The sequence below is a fragment of the Opisthocomus hoazin genome, chromosome W (assembly GCF_030867145.1).
Source record: "Opisthocomus hoazin isolate bOpiHoa1 chromosome W, bOpiHoa1.hap1, whole genome shotgun sequence".
NCBI lineage: Eukaryota > Metazoa > Chordata > Aves > Opisthocomiformes > Opisthocomidae > Opisthocomus > Opisthocomus hoazin.
Genome location: NC_134453.1, coordinates 47,980,924 through 48,000,163, shown reverse-complemented (window position 1 = coordinate 48,000,163; position 19,240 = coordinate 47,980,924). Strand labels below are relative to the sequence as shown.

The following is a 19,240-nucleotide window of genomic DNA, read 5'->3' as shown; positions in this document are numbered from 1 at the left end:
CCACTGAAAAATAATACTGAAGAATTACTATAAAGCATTCCTTTAGTTCAACAGATTCATTATCAAAGTAGATTAGATTATAAGAACACAAATGCAAAGGTACCTGCTAGCAAAGGATTTAATTACATCTTAGAAGAAAAATTCACTGAAACTAAAAATTATGCTACATTATTATTCTACCCCTTAGAACTCTGCAAAACTGTCAAAAAAGACATGCATATGTACACAGTTTATTAACCAAGAATGTATGCAAATTACAGAATGCCATAATGAAAAAGTTGTAGTGCTATTTAGGTTTACATAATGTTACTTTTCCCTGAAATAACACCAGCATTTAATTTCTGAAGTTTTTTCAGTAACACTGCTAGTACAAGTCTAAAATTAAAAAAAGCACTGAAGTGTAGAGGAAAAGCAGTGCTAGAACTGGAACAAGTGAAGATGGGTATACCCATGAACATTTTCCTCACTTCCTCCTTTCATTAATGGAAAGGAACTATGTGTAAATCTAACATTCAGTAAAAATAGGTCATACCAGAAAACTTACCTTCTTGGAGGCCTGGAACAAGTTTATAAACAATATCTTGCATTGTTCTATCATGACTAGCAGGAAAAAAAAGAAAAATTGAAGGTTTAAATTAGCCATCTTTATTCAAAACATTTGTCTTAAAGAGATTCAGTATTAAATCGATTCTACAAACCTCTAAACACTTGTAAGAAATAAAAATATTTATCTTGGATAACTGAAATATCAAACATGAGATAACAGTAACAAGAAAGGAATGTAGATAAGGTTCAGGCTACAACAAGAACTGACAAAAGTTAAACTGACAGAAATGCTAGAAAGGATGCTAGGAAAGAGAGAAGCCATATACCTGCATGTGTATCAGTAACATAACTCTCAAAATTCCTTGACAATTTTGACAAAAGCATTTTTTTCTTTTCTTTTTCTAGACACTAGACACTTTTCTGTTTCTAGAAATGTCCTGGTTTTGGCTGGGATAGAGTTAATTTTCTCCCTGGTACTTGGTATAGTGCTGTGTTTTGGATTTAGTATGAGAATAATGCTGATAATGCACTGATTCTTTTAGTTGTTGCTAAGCAGTTGACTTTTCAGCTTCTCATGCTGGCCTGCCATCGAGAAGGTGAGGGGTGCATGGGAAGCTGGGAGGGGACACAGCTAGGACAGGTGACCCAAACTGGCCCAATGGATATTCTATACCGTATCGCATCATGCTCAGTATATAAACTAGGGGAGCTGGCCAGAGGGGGCCGCGTCTCAGGAACTAACTGGGCATTGGTCAGCAGTTGGTGGGCAATTATGTTGTGCATCACTTGTTTAGTATATTCTTTTATCATTATTATTATTATTATCATTATTATTATTCTCTTCCTTTTCTGTCTTATTAAACTGTCTTTAGCTCAATGATTTATCTCTATGATTCTATGATTCAACCCACGAGTTTTGCTTTTTTTTTCCCCGATTCTCTCCCCCATCCCACGGGGGCAGAGGGGGGGTGAGCAAACGGCTGTGTGGTTGTTTTAGCTGCCTGCTAGGTTAAACCACAATAGTCCTTTTGGCACCCAATGTGGGGCTCGAAGGGTTGAGATAATGACAGATCTGACAAGAGTGTGTTAAAACAAAATTGTTATAAGCATTCATTATATTAAATTGTCGCTGGTCACAATGTTGATTTATTTGTTCTCAGAGTTGTTCTCAGAGTTGTGTTACATAACACCTTACTTGCCTTATATAGTGTTTGTCAGCGTTTATGTGTGGTTTATCACCTCTGGACATTATATTAAGGTTATCACTTTGCTGTACTGTGCAACGCTGGCTTGTAGTATGATAAAATCATTGGTTGTGAGACCAATTTGGTATTTGTATTCAACAGCGACAGGCAGTGCACAGAGCGGACAGCAGCAGTTTCATCTCCGTACTTCGGGAGCCATCTGTTGGAAGTTGTTAATAATTACACTTTTTACTTATCGTCGGAGAGACAATCTGTGGGGGAGACACCTTCCTTTATCTTCCTCTTCTCCAGGCTAATTACAATAGCTCTTGAGAATGCTGAATATCCTTGGGATGTTCAGACCGGCATGTTTCTATTGCTATATTATTTCCTGAATGTGGTTCAAGTCTTGTTTAAGGTTAAACAACTATTTAAGAGTACCATCCAGAGATCAACCCCACAACAGGCATTGCAGCTACTCAAACCCTGGTGACAGGCATTGCGGTTACTCAAATCCTGGTGACAGGCTCTGCGATAGGCACTGCAGATGAACCAGAGAACCAACCCATCCCAGTATCAGTCGCCCCTATACACAAGAGGAAATGGACACGAAAGTCAGCTCATTTAGTAAAGGATGACAAAGCAGGGCCATTACAAGAACAGGAGACAGAACCAGAGATAACCACCTGATCCCTATACTTACGTGAGCTGTGAGATAGATATGTGGAAAGATGTCAGCCACCACCCAGGCGAGCACATTGTCACCTGGCTGCTCCGTTGCTGGGATAACGGGGCCAGCAGCTTGGAATTAGAGGGCAAGGAAGCTAAGCAGCTGGGATCCCTGGCCAGGAAAGGGGGCATTGACAAGGCCATTGGAAAAAAGACACAAGCCCTCAGCCTCTGGAGGTGACTCCTGTCAGGCATGAGGGAAAGGTATCCCTTCAGTGAGGATGTTGTGTGTTATCCTGGCAAGTGGACCACCATGGAGAGAGGTATCCAGTACCTGAGGGAATTAGCCATGTGGGAGCTGATTTATTATGACCTAGCCAACCCGCAGTCACCCACAGATCCAGATGAAGTCCAGTGCACATGACCCATGCGGCAGAAGTTTTTATGGCATGCACCATTGTTGTATGCCAACTTACTGGCAGTACTGCCCTGGAAAGCAGAAAAGGCACCAACAGTGGATGAAGTGGCTGACCGACTCCAGCAATACAAAGAAAATATTTCTGCTTCTCTACATGCTTGCATCTCGGCTATGGAAAGACTGTCCAAAAAATAAAAAAAACTGTTTGAAAAACTGTCTTAGGAAGTCCAGCAACTCAAAGAGAAGGGTGTGGAGAAACTGTCCCGGGAGGTCTGGCAACTCAAAGAGGATATGTCTAATTCCCCACCTGTACGGACCAGTATCCCAGCTATCAGGTGTAAGCGTTTCTCTGTAGTTGTGTGGTTATTTTAGCTGCCTCCCAGGTTAAACCATAACAAGAAACTAGACTGTTTCTTATGCCTTTTAAATAATCTCTCATGTTGCTAGGTGGCTTAATTATCCATAGTGGGCTTTTTAAAGAACATGAGGAAAAAGCTTATGGGGAAAAAAGAAGAGAACAAAGGAAAGAAAATTTGATTTCCTCTTATAATTCAGAATTTTACCCAAGAGCAACATCATGTAGCTCAGAATCCCATCTAGCTAAAAAGGGTGGAACAAAAAAAGACAGACTGATCCAAGCACATAAGGAAGGAAATGGTGGGGAAGCAGGACAGGTTAAGATTCTAAACACTGATGTTTTCAACCAAAGTTTAACTACAAGCAGCCATTTCCTGGATTACTCTAAAACAAGGCATAGCATGAAAGGACCTGAACATTACCCTGACTTCCAAACTATAAATAAAATCCAGTACAAGATAAAATGTCAGCCTCAGCTGCTACCAGGGCATTAATCCCATTAGAGTTTACAATACCAAACTCCAGCTTTGACTCTCAGGTTAGGATTTTTAAATGTCATTTACAGATTGCAGGAACATCTCCAAAAACTTTTCAGTCTAAATGAATGTTTTTAGCCACCAGCATGAGAGCAGAGGCGAGAATTTAACAGCATTCTTAGTGATGAAACATGAGATATGTTTGTTTTAACTATTCCCCAGATGGGTGGGGATGAATTAGATCACAGATTCTTGTAACTAAGGTATAATACAAAGTTCCTCCCTATTAATTCTCTTCTGAAGAAACGACAGACTTCCAAAAGCAGGTTGGACAAAAGCTATCTGTTTTAATCTTTGAGAGGCAGTATTTTGTAACTAGCTCAGAAAAATACTTCTCTAGGAGGGCGTCTTCATTTTTCGAAGCAGTAGAGCAAAGAACCTAGACTGAAGAAGGGGATCAATTTTTAAAAAGACATAATACTGTGCATTCAGTGTCCACAAACAACTGTCAAATCCACTTCTAACTACACAATTTGAGGCTATGCTCCCAGGCCTCTCTTAGCATTGAAAACAGGCTTCTGAACCAATACACTGATGTATTCCGGTAGCTTCACATAGGACAACCATGTTGTCTTAATTGCCATTTGTTTCTTCTTGCCTACTGGCATAGATTTGCCATTACTGTTTTGTCATATTTCAAAATACACTCTAGTACAGTGTCTACATCATTCTCAGAAAGTATAAGAAAAACCTTATTTCTGACTCCAGTTTTGAGCAATTCATAAAGTTTTTATAGGACATGCACAATTCCCAGTGAAAGTGGAGAAAGAATCAAACTCATTTTCTATAGCCTCTTCTTCAAAAGTTGCACTAGAAGAGAGACATGCACATTTGAAGCAGTGCCACAAACTAAAAGAAACTTTACATGAAGGTAAACAAGAGTCTACACAACATGCAGCAGCTATTGTGAAAACACTGTCTCAATACACTTCTATCAATGAAAATTGCTATAGTATAAATCTCTAGTGCAGATCTGGCCAAGTCAGGTGGTGTAAACATTTGACTGATATCTTTGAAATATTTAAAATGAGAGGAAACTGTTGAAGAAAAAGAAAGATAATGTACAAATAAACAGAAAATACACTGAAAAAAGAAGGAAATTATGATATAACACCCTGTTCATTTTAGGTCACACAGTAAGGGAGCCCTGTATGGGAATGGAAAGAAGTAGGCAGAAATCCTTCAGAGTCTGTTCCATTCAAGATGTTGAAGGCACTACTCTAACTTTTCTGCTACCAACTTTCTCATCTGCACCTATGAACTAAACAGTTCTTTGAAAGATTAAATCAACAATAATGCTGTGTATTTGCAAAGTCTTTGAACATACCTTCTCAGTCACTGAAAACTACTGTCCAACTGCCAGTTATTGTTCTGAAGATTTAATACAAATGTATATGTGCACACTCTATGATCCAGGCATACAAAACAGGAAGTGACTAAATGTCATTAAACTTCACTCAGGAATTAAACAATAAAGTCTACTGTGTTTGCCTGATTCAAGAGAAAGGGATTTACTTCAAAAGAATTGCAAATTCACAGCAGAATTCAATATCGTACCTCTTTTATAGAAATCTTCTATCTTCTAATCAAGCTTCTTTATGTATATTTAAAATATTGATAAGCAAATCAAAAACTGTAGAGAGAAATTGTGCTGTATTTGAGAGGTTTGTATAGCCCAGAGAGTAAATAGCTGTGCTTTTACTTTCATACTGCACACTTACCCGATATACTGTAACGGGTGGCTCTGGTGTATAACAATCCGACATGTTGGACAGGTGTTGTTTTCCTCCAAATACTTCACCAAGCAGCTTCTACAGACTAATAACAAGAACATTAATAAATAAAAAGAAATAAACCAAGACGAAGTTTGAAGAAACTTGTGAGGTTGCTGGAGGTATCTGAGTGAGTTTCTGACACCCTTGGGCTGTGCCTGTGGAGGGACCAGACAGCAGATGACAGGCCTTGCAAGAGGGGCAGCCAAGAGTTGGGTGGTGCTGGCGGTCCCCATGGCCAGTTCAAACCCCAGGAAGATGCATATAACTAGCCTCTAGGGAGCGCTAGTGACCAAGAGTGTGGCAGTGATGTTGGCAGTTTTCATGAAAAGGGCAGTGCACTCTGTCTGTTGTTGGGCTGTGTAATCGATGGCCTTGCTGGACTTGTCAATGCCAGACGAAAGTCATGTTCGGACTCAAGACGTCAAGAGTCGAAGAGTTAACAAAGGGAGCAATTAACTTGCGCTTATCTTATCAGACAGAAGTAAGGGGGGATAGCCCATCACTGTAAACCAAGTGATCTGTGGGGCGCTGGGGAGGCAGCGCAGACAGAGGTTGCTTTGGATAAAAAACAGATGACCCCCGGATGCGCATACCAAGATGCCCGCTCTGAAGTTATGTCACACTGCTGAGACCCACTTCTGACGACACGACATTCCACGCCAAGAGCCAATCGATACACAATAACTGACTTAGTCCCACCTCGAAAAAAGATTTTCCACACATAAAAACTGGCACTTGAAAACTCTCTTTGGGAGGAGGAGCCAAGCGAGAACTTCACCTGACGGACCGGTCGACGGGCCTGAACCTCTCTTCCCCCCCCAAGAAGGGACGCCTTTTTGGTAGGAGTCGCGCCTCTGACTTTGTCAGACGTATCCCCAGGAACACATTGTTAACTAAAGCACTAAGCCATTACTTTGAGCTCAACTTTTGTAGACAGTGCATTTATCAACAGCAATCCCGAATCTGTGATACCTGTCGCTTGAATAAATTACCTATTGTTTCAACTTTGCGAAACTGTTTCAGTGAAAGTCCTTGGAGGGGCTCTGACAGGCAAGTTGAATCTGAGAAGTGGCTACACACTTAACCCTTTAGACATAAACCGTTGACCAAGTCTGGGTCTAGGAGTAGATCCAGCCACACCTAGACTCTCCTCTGAGAGAGAGTTTAGAAAGCAAGGGGGTCTGCTCTGAACCTCGTGACTCAACGGGAGGGCTCTCCTTTTGCCGCTTATCAGACTCCCTTACCCCCCCTTTAACATGACAGGCTGCTCCCTGCTCTGCTCACCTGCAGGCTTAGGCTACAGCCCTGATGGACACCCCAAGTAACTGGTGGCTGTGCAAGCGTACCCAGAATCTTGAGGTCTCCAAGGAATTAGAATTAGAAGGATGACATCTTTCAAAACAATTACCATTCTTTAAGTGGGCCATTTTTTTTCTGAGATCTATAAAGAGACTGTGACCTGTCGAAAGACTTTAACAGGCTGACCAGGGAAGTGGTGGAGTCACCATCCTTGGAGGTGTTCAAAAAACCTGTAGACGTGACACTTCAGGACATGGTTTAGTAGGCATGGTGGTGCTGGGTTGACGGTTGGACTTGATAATCTTAGAGGTCTTTTCCAACTTTAATGATTCTATGATTCTGTAAGAAAATGGTGTCCACTAGCTGCAACTGCAAGGCTGAGGCTGAAACCCAAACAGAAGCACTACAGCCTGCCTATGCTGATGTCTCCACCCAAACAGACCTCCCAAAGACCAAAATAGCTGTCCAGACCACAGGTTGCATATAGCTGCAGCACCTGGAAGTCCCCCTAACACCTGAAGGCAGTGATGGATGTCATAGCTGGAAGTGTGTGCAGCTAGAACTTTTCAAACAAGTAGCTATGTTACAAGAGCAGCTCAACAGGCAGCGCAGTATCCAGGAATGTGAGCAGGAGATGGATACACTGTCCCAGGCTGAGCGACAGCCCGGCCTTAAGGCTGTGTAAGGGGAAGGTAAGCCTGAATTCAACCTCGAGCTGACTGAGACAAGAAACTCACAAGATGAAGGAGACTGGACCCTTGTCTCTGCTTGGGGCAGAAGGAAGAACCTTCCCCCTTTCCCTAAAGTGCCCCTGCATAACAGATATGACACTCTGGGGTTGGAGAACGAAGAGCACATGAGTAACAGACAGGATCCAGGAAAAACTGACCATGCAAAGTTGATCCACCCACCCACCCGCATTAGAACCGGTGCCACCAAAAAAGCACATAAAGTATTAGCAATTAGAGATTCCTTGCTGAGATGCACCGAAGCACCCTTTTGCCATCCAGACAATTTCTCTAGAGAAGTTTTCTGCCTACCAGGAGCTCGCATTCATGACATCACTGAGAGGCTGCTGAGCCTGGTGAATCCTACAGATTATCAGCCGCTCCTACTAGGGAGGGTCCAATGTTATTGCAGCGAGGCAACTTAGAACCATCAAAAGAGACTATATGTTCCTCAGAGCAACGTTAAAAGGACCTGGAGCACAGGTCGTGTTCTTCTCTGTTCTCCCAGTCAGAGTAAAGGGTTTAGGAAGGAGGAGACGAACTGCACAGGTGAACGCCTGGCTGCATGCCAATACTCAAGGTTTTGGCTTCTATGATCACAGATCTACCTTTGAGAAGCTGGGTCTGTTGGGAGCTCGAGGGATTCACCTGACCAAGTGGCCTTCTACAAGCAACTGAAAGCAGCCTCACAGTCACAGGCCCTGGTTCTCATGGGGGACTTCAACCACCCTGACATCAGCTGGGGAGACCATACAGCTAGGCAGGCGCAATCCAGGAGGTTCCTACAGAGCATCGATGATAACTTTCTGATGCAAGTGGTGGAGGAGCCAACAAGGAAAGGCACTCTGCTGGACCTTGTACTAACAAACAAGGAGGGACTGGTGGAGGATGTGAAGGTTGGAGGCAGACTCGGCTGCAGTGACCATGAAATGGTCAAGTTCAGGATCCTGCATGGAGGAAGCAGGGCGATAAGTAGGATCAAAACCCTGGACCTCAGGAGGTCTAACTTTGGCCTCTTCAAGGAGCTACTGGGAGGAATCCCATGGGCCAGGACTCTCGAAGGCAGGGGGGTCCAAGAGTGCTGGTCGCTCTTTAAACGTCACTTCCTCCATGCTCAGGAGCGGTGCATCCCCCTGAGAAATAAATTGAGCAAAGGAGGCAGGAGACCTGCATGGTTGAACAAGGAGCTTCTAGCGGAGATCAGGTGGAAGAGAAAGGTCCATGGAATGTGGAAAGAGGGACAGGCCACTTGGGAAGAATACAGGAACGTGGTCAGAGCATGCAGGGATGCAATGAGGAAGGCCAAGGCCCACCTGGAATTGAAGCTGGCAAGGGATGTCAAAAACAACAAGAGGGGCTTCTTCAACTACATCAGCAGCAAATGGAAGCCTAGGGACAATGTGGGGCTGCTGCTGAATGAGATGGGTGCCCTGGTGACGGAGGATGCAGAGAAGGCAGAGCTACTGAATGCCTTCTTTGCTTCAGTCTTCAGTGCCAAGGCAATCTGGATGCAATCTGCTGGGGGACTTCAGTCACCCTGACATATGCTGGAAAAGCAGCACAGCAAGATGTAAGCGGTCCAGGAGACTCTTGGCATGTGTCAAGGATAAATTCTTAATCCAGGTGACAGAAAGCCCGAACAGAGGAGAAGGGTTACTGGACCTGTTGCTCACCAACACAGATGAACTAATTAGAGAGGTCAAGACTAGTAGCAGCCTGGACTGCAGTGATCATGTCCTGATAGCATTCACAGTCTCGAGGGATACGGGCTAAGAGCAAACTTTCAGTTGTTTAAGGAATTAGTGGATGGGAACTCCCAGGGAGATGTCCTCAGGGACAAAGTTGCTGAAGAGAGCTGGCAGCTCTTTAAGGACATTTTTCTTTGAGCACAAGAGCTCTCAGTTCCCATGTGCAAGAAATCAGGCAAGGAAGGCAGGAGACTGGCATGGCTGAGTAAGGACCTTCTGGTAAAACTAAAGTCTAAGAAGGAAATGCAGAGGCAGTGGAAACAGGGACATGTATCCTGGGAAGAATAAAGGGACGCTGCCCGGATGTGTAGAAATGGGACCAGGGAAGCTAAGGTGCAGTTGAATATGAATTTGTCAAGGGATGTGAAGAATAAAGAAGGGTTTCTGTAGGTAAGTTGGCCAGAAAAGAAAGATTAAAGAAAATGTACACACCCTGATAAATAAGACATGGGAACTAGTGACAACCGACATGGAAAAGGCTGAGGTAACAATGTTTTTGCCTCAGTTTTCAGTGGTAGTGTCTCTTCCCACACCTCTCAAGCCCCTGAACCTCAAGGCAAACTCCCCAGTGACTGGAAAAAGGGAAGCATCATACCCATTTTTAAAAAGGGTAAAAATGAGGAGCCTGGGACCTACCAGTCATTCAGCCTCACCTCCGTATCCAGTAAGGTCATGGAACAGAACCTCCTGGAAGATATGTCGAACCATATGGGAGACAGGGAAGAGATTACAGACAGCCAACATGGTGTCACAAAGGGCAAACCATGCTTGACTAATCTAGTGGCCTTGTACAATGGAATGACTCCATCAGTGGACAAGGGAAGAGCTACGGATGTCATCTACCTGGTCTTCTGCAAGGCCTTTGATACAGTCTGCCACAACATTCTTGCCTTGAAATTGGAGATATGGGTTTGATGGACAGTCTGTTAGGTGGATAAGGAACTGGCTGGATGGCTGCGTCCAAAGTTTCAGTCAATTGCTCAATGTCCAAGTGGAAACCAGTAACGAATGGCAACGGGCACAAACTGAAGCACAGGAAGTTCCGTCTGAAGATGAGGAAGAACTTCTTCACTCTGAGGGTGACGGAGCACTGGAACAGGCTGCCCAGGGAGGTTGTGGAGTCTCCTTCTCTGGAGATATTCCAGCCCCGCCTGGACAAGGTCCTATGCAGCCTGCTGTAGGTGACCCTGCTTCAGCAGGGGGGTGTGACTAGATGACCCACAGAGGTCCCTTCCAACCCCTACCATTCTGTGATTCTGTGATTCTGTGATTCTGTGATTCTGTGATTCTGTGATTCTGTGATTCTGTGATTCTGTGAGTGGTGTCCCTTGAGGGTCCATGCTGGGGACCAATACTATTTAATGTCTTCATCAAGGACGTAGACTGTGGGATTGCATGCATCATCAGCAAGTTTGCAGACGGCACCAAGCTGAGTGCTGCAGCTGATTCGCTAGAGAGAAGGGATGCCATCCAGAGGGACCTTGGCAGGCTAGAGGAGTGGACCCATGCGAACCTCAAGAAGTTCAACAAGGCCAAGTGCAAGGTCCTGCACCTGGGTTGGGACAATCCCCAATTTCAGTACAGACTGGGGGATGAAGGGATTGAGAGCAGCCCTGCAGAGAAGGACTTGGGGATATTGGTGGATGAAAGACTGGACATGAGCTGGCAGTGCACACTTGCAGCCCAAAAAGCCAACCGTATGCTGGGCTGCATCAAAAGAAGCATGGCCAGCAGGTCGAGGGAGGTCATTCTTCCCCCTGTACTCTGCTCTCATGAGACCCCGCTTGGAGTACTGCGTCCAGCTCTGGGGTCCCCAGGATAAGAAAGACATGGGCCTATTGGAGTGGGTCCAGAGGAGGGCCACAAAAATGATCATAAGGCTGGAACGCCTCTCCTGTGAGGACAGGCTGAGAGAGTTGGGGCTGTTCAGCCTCGAGAAGAGAACATTTTTAATCAACATTTTTCATGACCGTTCTCAAGTCATCGCAAGTGATGCATCGTAGCTGTGATAAGAAAATTGTATCTAGGATGAGTCTTCCCAACAAAACATACTTAAATGTGGAACAGTCTCATTCCTAAAGTTACTAAAACAGCATTTCATATAGGTCAGTACCATATTAACTTTTATTGTTCAGCTTTCACAAAGGATGTTATGGACACTGCATGCTATTAAGATACCTAGCCCATTTCCTGTTTATCGTGGATGCACGTAGAAGAAAAATGTGTTATGATAATAAACCTTTGGTAAAAGAGTAATTTCTTTTTCCTCAAGTCAGATGCTTTGAATAATTTTATTCAAAAACAGTTTAACTTTTCACTTTCACAAAATACACTACAGTTAGACTTTAATTAGAAAACTAAATGAGGAAAGGTTGATGTGGGAAATTGACAATTAGTTCGATTTTGCTATAGCTTTAGTTTAATTTCGTTATATAACTTTGCATCTATGTTAAGGTAAGAGTTAAACACTGTTAATTAATTTAGTTCTGCTCTTTGTAATCTTGCTAACAAGGACTGTTGTGGCTCAAATGTAGCTAAAAAGAACTGCTTGCGAGACAGACGAAGAGAAACAAGGACTGACAACCAGAACTTTGTTGTCTGTAAGAAGCAACTCTCTAGCTGAAACTGGTTCTATGGTTTGGGACTCAGCCAACACAGACAACTCAGGAATTTTTGGGCCAAAGGTGAAAAGGACACAGCGAGGAAGACTACGAGCCTTCATCCAGAAGACCCCCACAGACGACCACCAGATGACACTGCGCAAGTGCTGAAGGGGGGTGGAGTATGATAATGAATTCCTAGAAATAATTACAATAGTCCAGCCTACTTAGATAAGCTTTGTAATAAATAGGTGCATGCTTCGTGACTCGGTGTGCAAGTTAGGAGGAGCGATCCCCCTTGCACCCGGTGCTGCAATAAACATACCTGCTTTATAACTCTCTGAGTTGTGAAGTTTGATTCCGCACGTCAAGGTCTTTAGTATACAGATAAAAACTGGATACTACAGAGTAGCATGCTTTTGGAACTGTTTCTAAGTCTATACACAATCATATATTGATTCAAAGAAAAAAACAATTCCCTCATTTTAACCAGTACTAGTATCTTTTTCGCTAATAATAATACATTACAGTATCAAGTGTTTTCCTGATCTGAAGTTCTAAATGAACTCCAGCTCAAACTTCAGAAATTAAAAAGGCTCAGTAGCTAATTCATATTTTTTTATTATTATTAAAAAAGTTTAAACATCTTTTTTCTTAGTGATTCCTTTAATCTTAGGCAGCCTTACAATAGCCCTTGTGGTATAAGGCAGGAGAACTGTAGCCGTACTGCCATCTAACTGTCAGACATGGTGGTATGTTTGAAAAAACACCAGTTAAAGAGAAAAAAGTCATTATGTTTGCTTTGCTTACATATTGCATTTACATATTTAAGATGAAATTACTGTTGGTGGTAGAGGTTATTACTGGGCCAGTCCTAGTAATTTTGTCCAGTAAGCCCAGATCTTGCATTACAGTCTGCTCCAGTGGTATACACCAGCAGAGCCAGTTGCAAGGGTGAGGCCATAACCTGTTTGAAGCAAGTAAACAAAAGAATCAAACTCATCTTCTAAAACCACTAACTTCTCACTTGCCATTAGTATATCCTCCAGTTTTGAAACAGGAGATACCAACCACTCCTAAACTAAACTCTGCGCAGATCAGCTCATAGGTTTGCTCTAAAAATGCATTCCTGAGAAATGATATGGCCTATGTGAACTGAGCACACCTGCTTGCAGTGCACACTTCAGGGTTGCAAATGAATAAATACATTTTAGAACAATGAAAAAGTGACCCTCAAGCAAGACTAATTTTAATTGTTAATGGCAGCATTACAGAATTTGGGACAAAACAAAGCAAAAGCCCAAATTAGGGTTTTAAATGCTTTATTCCAAACAGAACACCAAGGAACTTGAGATTAGGAGCACATGGAGAAGGGATTCAAGAATAACCTAAAAAAAGGAACAGGAAAAAAAACAAGAAAAGCAAGTACATTAAAGCTGATGAACAGCACCTAGAAATCAAATGTAGTAGAAAAAATTGTCTCTGCCAAATCTGAAACATCATATCATCTCTGTAAAGCATGCCACATTTCTTCTAATATTCAGCAGAAAAACTACATTCCTAAACATATACATTACCATTTACTATATATGGTTTCAAGTTTGTTCTCCTTATTTGTCTCACAAAACAACATATTTTTGTTGAAAAATTATAAGTGCATAGCAAAGCAGTAAAACTTTAAATTTCAACTAAAACTGTTAAAGCATCCAGCATATCAAGTAAAAAAACAATTTTAGCTTACTCACAGCATTATATTCCTACTTACAAGTATGTAAGCATTCTGTTACAGTGGTGGCATCAATCAGGTATCCGTTGCATAAATGACAGGTTATATGGACATTAATGTCCCAAAGCTTAATCTTTCTAGTCATCATCTTTGGTATCTGTAAAAAAAAAAATCACCCACACATTACATAGCAACTCAGATATACTGATGAGGTAAAAGTAGTTTTGAAATAAATGAGTAACTATAATTCACCTTAAAGATATGCTTATGTAGATAGCTTCAGGCTCTTGTGTACTTATGCATGTATTTTGAGTGAGTACTAAACTTTTAAAAGATGATAGAAATGAATGGTGAAATAATTGAAATTTACACCATTTTACATGTCAAGGTTTCAGAGTGGAAGAGTCCTAGTATGTTATTAGCACTGACCAAGTGTGGTGGGTTAGCCTTGACTAACTGCCAAACTCCCACACAGCTGCTTGCTCACTCCCCCTCCTCAGCAGAACAGGGAGAGAAAGTAGGAAGAAAAGGAACAAGAAAGCTTGTGGTTCCAGACAAAACCAGGGAGATTGTTTACCAATTACAGTCACAGGCAAAACAGACTCAACTTGAGGAGAATTAATTTATTGCCAACTAAAATAAAAATGTAATTGCTAAGTCAGGTAGTGGGAAACAAAAAGACAAACATTAAACCAACAGCTTTCTTCCCCCAGTTTCCCAAGTCCACCTTCACTCCTTCACTCCAGACTCCTCCACTCCACCTCCCCTGAGCTGCACGGGGGGATGGGGGTGAGGGGTTACAGTAAGTACACGATAGTTACTCTCTGCTGCTTCTTCCTTCTCACACTTTTCCTCTGCTCTGTTGTGTGTTCTCCACAGGTAGCAGTTTCTTTAGGAATATCCATCTACTCTGGCATGGATCTTCCACAGGCTGAAGGGAATATCTGCTCCAGCACCATGGAGCACCTTCTCCTCCTCCTCCTCCTTTCTCTGACCTTGGTGTTGCCTCTATTGTTTCTCACTGTTTTTATTCCCTCCTCCTCTCTCTGTCCACTGTTTTCTGCCCTTTCTTAAATATGTTTTCACAGAGGTGCTACAAACTTTGCTGATGGGTTCAGCTTCGGCCTGCGGTAGGTTCATTGCCAAGCCATCTATGACATTGGGCAGAAAAATTTAGATCACAGTAATGCTTAGGTCGTAGTAATACGGGGTAGAAATGCTTAGGTTGTAGTGACATTGTTTAATTTTAGGCCTGACTACTTTGTATAAACAATACATGCCTTACTCACAGTTATGCCCTTGAGGAGGAGCTAACAGACTGATAAAAGGGGAACATCCAGCCCAGAAGGCACCAAAAACTGGATGAATGCCAAAGAAGCAGGAAGTTAACAAAGGTTTAGGGTAACTAGGGAAAAGGTAAAGGTGGCAGGGGGAGATCGCGACCACCGACTCAATTCAGAACCAAAAAGACTGCACCCTCCTAGTTTGCAATCATGCATAGTTAAGTAAGGAAGGAGTATACCTCTAAGATAAGTGTGTAAAGTGATGAACCAATCAGAATGTAATGAGTAATTTCTTTGTTTTTGTAAGAGTATGTAGTCCTTGTGACTCTGCTAAACATTGTGTTAGCTTTGTGTAATTATCACCTAGCATCCACAGCTGCGCAAATATGCAATAAAGACAATACCTCTGCTCTGTGTGTATATTGGCATACTGCACACCGGGTAAATGATCCCACTTTTGGGACAACACAACAATGCCTGCATACAGGCAGTCCAAGCATTTCAACCCCACACGTGTTTTTTTTAGGGGCTATCACCTTTCAACATGAGCCATCCCTATCAGACAATCTGCCTGCGATCAGGCCACCAACTGCCCCATTCCCCATGGCAGAAGCACCACCAGGTGATGATGTTCTGACAGAATGCCAACATGCAGTTTGGTTTACTGACAAGTCAGCAAGTTACACCCCTATGGGATGTTGTCAGTGTTGCGCAGTAGTGTATGCCCCATATAAGGAGAAAGTTGCATATGCATGGGGGAGGGAATTCTAGTCAATGGGCTGAACTGCATGCAACAACTCTTGGAACAGAAGAGTCCACAGGAGAAGTTTTCTTATATCCCAATAGCTGGGTGGCCTATGAAGGTCTACAAACTTGGATAACAACCTGGGAAGCGACTAACTGGCAAGTAGCAGGTCACCTCTTCCGGGGTGCTGTGTGAGTCAGCACAGGCAGGACACAGGAACAACCACAAAACCATGGATGAAATGCGAAGAGTAGATTTATTCTTGTTACCTCGCGAACCAGGGGATCTCCGAAGCAGCACCCAGGCAGAGGCACACAAGCAGGAACACAGGCACTATGGAGCTCGGTCCTTGCTAGAGGATCACCGAACCTACTGGTTTTTCCTGTATTTCAAGGATTCATGCAGATGCAGTTTACCACTGTATTTTGGTCTTTCCCATGGCAGGGCAGGAATCTCAAGCATGTTCGATAGGGTGCCTCTAAGTCTATCACAGGCCTATGTTACCTAAACACAGATGTTCTACTTGTCAAACACGCAAGGCTAAACAAAAATTAGTATGATATATGTGTTTTTCGACACACACCCCAGCTTGCAAGTCACTTGAGCATGTTTACAATCCTCCTCACCAATCTTCCGTTATTTTCCCACAGGTGCTGACCTATGGCAGCAGCTACTTCAGCTTGCGAGACACTTTCCCTTATCAGTCAGACATGTAGACACACACACGAAAAAAAATCATAGAATCATAGAATGGTTTGGGTTGGAAGGTATCTTCAGAGGTCATCTACCCCTAACTCCCCTGCAGTGAGCAGGGACATCTTCCACTAGACCAGGTTGCTCAAAGCCCTTTCCAACCTGGCCTTGAATGTTTAAAGGGATGGGGCCTCCACTACCTCTCCGGGCAATCTGTTCCAGTGTTTCACCACCCTCATGGTAAAGAATTTCTTCCTTATATCCAGTCTAAATCTACCCTCCCTTAGTTTAAAACCACTGCCCCTTGTCCTATCGCAACAAGTCCTGCTGAAAATATTTTCCCCATCTTTCCTGTAGGCCCCCTTCATGTACTGAAAGACTGCTACAAGGTCTCCCCAGAGCCTTCTCTTCTCCAGGCTGAACAACCCCAACTCTCACAGCCTTTCTTCATAGGAGAGGTGCTCCAGCCCTCAGATCATCTTTGTGGCCCTCCTCTGGACCCGCTCCAACACATCCATGTCCTTCTTGTGCTGCGGGCTCCAGAGCTGGATGCAGTACTCCAGGAGGGCTCTCACCAGAGCATAGGGGCAGAATCACCACCCTTGACCTGCTGGCCACAATTCTCTTGATGCAGCCCAGGACACGGTTGGTCTTCTGGGCTGTGAGCGCACATTGGTGGCTCATGTCCAGTTTTTCATTAACCAGCACCCCCAAGTCCTTCTCAGCAGGGCTACTCTCAATCCCTTCATCCCCCAGCCTGGATTGATAGCGGGGGTTGCCCCGACCCAGGCGCAGGACCTTGCACTTAGCCTTGTTGAACCTCATGAGGTTCACAGAGGCCCACTTCTCCAACTTGTCCAGGTCCCTCTGGATGGCATCACGTCCTTCTGTTGTGTCAACTGCACCACTCAGCTTGCTGTCCTCTGCAAACTTGCTGAGGGTGCACTCGATCTCGCGAGGTCATTGATGAAGATATTAAAAAGTATTGGTCCCAGTATGGACCCCTGAGGGACACCGCTTGTCACCGGTGTCCATTTGGACATTGAGACATTGACCACTACCCTCTGGCTGTGACCTTACAACCGATTCCTCATCCACTGAACAGTCCACCCATAAAATCCATATATCCCCAGTTTAAAGACAAGGATGTTCACAGAATCACAGAATGGTAGGAGTTGGAAGGGACCTCTGGGGGTCATCTAGTCCAATCGCCCTGCCGAAGCAGGGTCACCTACAGCAGGCTGCACAGGCCCTTGTCCAGGAGGGTCTTGAATATCTCCAGAGAAAAAGACTCCACAACCTCCCTGGGCAGCCTGTTCCAGTGCTCCGTCACCCTCAGAGGGAAGAAGTTCTTCCTCATGTTCAGACGGAACTTCCTGTGCCTCAGTTTGTGCCCATTGCCCCTTGTCCTGTCGCTGGGCACCACTGAAAAGAGCTTGGCCCCATCCTCCTGACACCCACCCTTAAAATATTTATAAGCATTTATTAGGTCCCCTCGCAGCCTTCTCTTCTTCAGGCTGAACAAGCCCAGCTCCCTCAGCCTCTCCTTGTAGGAGAGATGCTCCAGTCCCCTCATCATCCTCGTAGCCCTCCGCTGGACTCTCTCCAGTAGCTCCTCATCTTTCTTGAACTGGGGACCCAGAACTGGACACAGTACTCCAGATGAGGCCTCACCAGGGCAGTGTAGAGGGGAAGGAGAACCTCCCTCGACTTGCTGGCCACACACCTCCTAATGCACCCCAGAATGCCATTAGCTTTCTTGGCAGCCAGGGCACACTGCTGGCTCATGGTTAACCTGTCGTCCACCAGGACGCCCAGGTCCCTCTCCACAGAGCTGCTCTCCAGCAGGTCTACCCCAAGCCTGTACTGGTGCATGGGGTTGTTCCTCCCCAGGTGCAGGACCCTGCATTTGCCTTTTGTTGACCCTCATCAGGTTCCTCTCTGCCCAACTCTCCAGCCTGTCCAGGTCTCGCTGAATGGCAGCACAGCCTTCTGGTGTATCAGCCACACCTCCCAGTTTGGTGTCATCAGCAAACTTGCTGAGGGTACATTCTAACTCTTCATCCAGGTCATTGATGAAGAAGTTAAACAAGGCTGGGCCAAGTACTGACCCCTGGGGGACACCACTAGTTACCAGCCTCCAACTAGACTCAGCGCTGCTGACGACAACCCTCTGAGCTCTGCCATTCAGCCAGTTCTCAATCCACCTCACCGACCACTCATCCAGCCCACACTTCCTGAGCTTCCCTAGGAGGATGTTATGGGAGACAGTGTTGAAAGCCTTGCTGAAGTCGAGGTAGACAACATCCACTGCTCTCCCCTCATCTACCCAGCCAGTCATACCATCGTAGAAAGCTATCAGATTGGTCAGGCATGATTTCCCCTTGGTGAATGCATGTTGACTACTCCCGGTCACCTTCTTTTCCTCCATTTGTTTGATGAAGACCTCTAGAATGAGCTGCTCCATCACCTTTCCTGGGATGGAGGTGAGGCTGACCAGCCTGTAGTTCCCTGGGTCCTCCTTCTTGCCCTTTTTGAAGATTGGAGTGACATTGGCTTTTCTCCAGTCCTCGGGCACCTCTCCTGTCCTCCAGGACCTCTCAAAGATGATGGAGAGTGGCTCAGCCATGACATCCGCCAGCTCCCTCAGCACTCGTGGGTGCATTCCATCGGGCCCATTGATTTTGTGGGCGTTTAGATCGCTTAAGTGATCCCTCACTCAGTCCTCCTCGACCAAGAAAAGGTCTTCCTTTCTCCAGGCTTCCTCTCTTACCTCCAGAGCCTGGGATTCCTGAGGGCCTGCCTTGGAACTGAAGACTGAAGCAAAGAAGGCATTCAGTAGCTCTGCCTTCTCTGCATCCTCCGTCACCAGGACACCCACCTCATTCAGCAGTGGCCCCACATTGTCCCTAGCCTTCTTTTTGCTACTGATG

The 19,240-nt window shown here is 44.5% G+C and overlaps 1 protein-coding gene across 9 annotated transcripts in view; it reads right to left on the bottom strand.

The window, feature by feature from the left end:
• Positions 1-19,240, bottom strand: part of LOC142365597 (polycomb group RING finger protein 3-like) — a 115,189-nt gene that overhangs the window by 44,966 nt on the left and 50,983 nt on the right. For all 9 annotated transcript variants that reach the window (XM_075446516.1, XM_075446514.1, XM_075446510.1 and 6 more), the window contains 3 exons: positions 13,626-13,743; positions 5,432-5,528; positions 545-600 (listed from right to left, as the gene is read on the bottom strand). In XM_075446516.1, coding sequence (XP_075302631.1) covers positions 545-600; positions 5,432-5,528; positions 13,626-13,734 — 262 coding nt within the window. In that variant the 5' untranslated portion in view covers positions 13,735-13,743. The remainder of the gene's footprint in view (positions 1-544; positions 601-5,431; positions 5,529-13,625; positions 13,744-19,240) is intronic.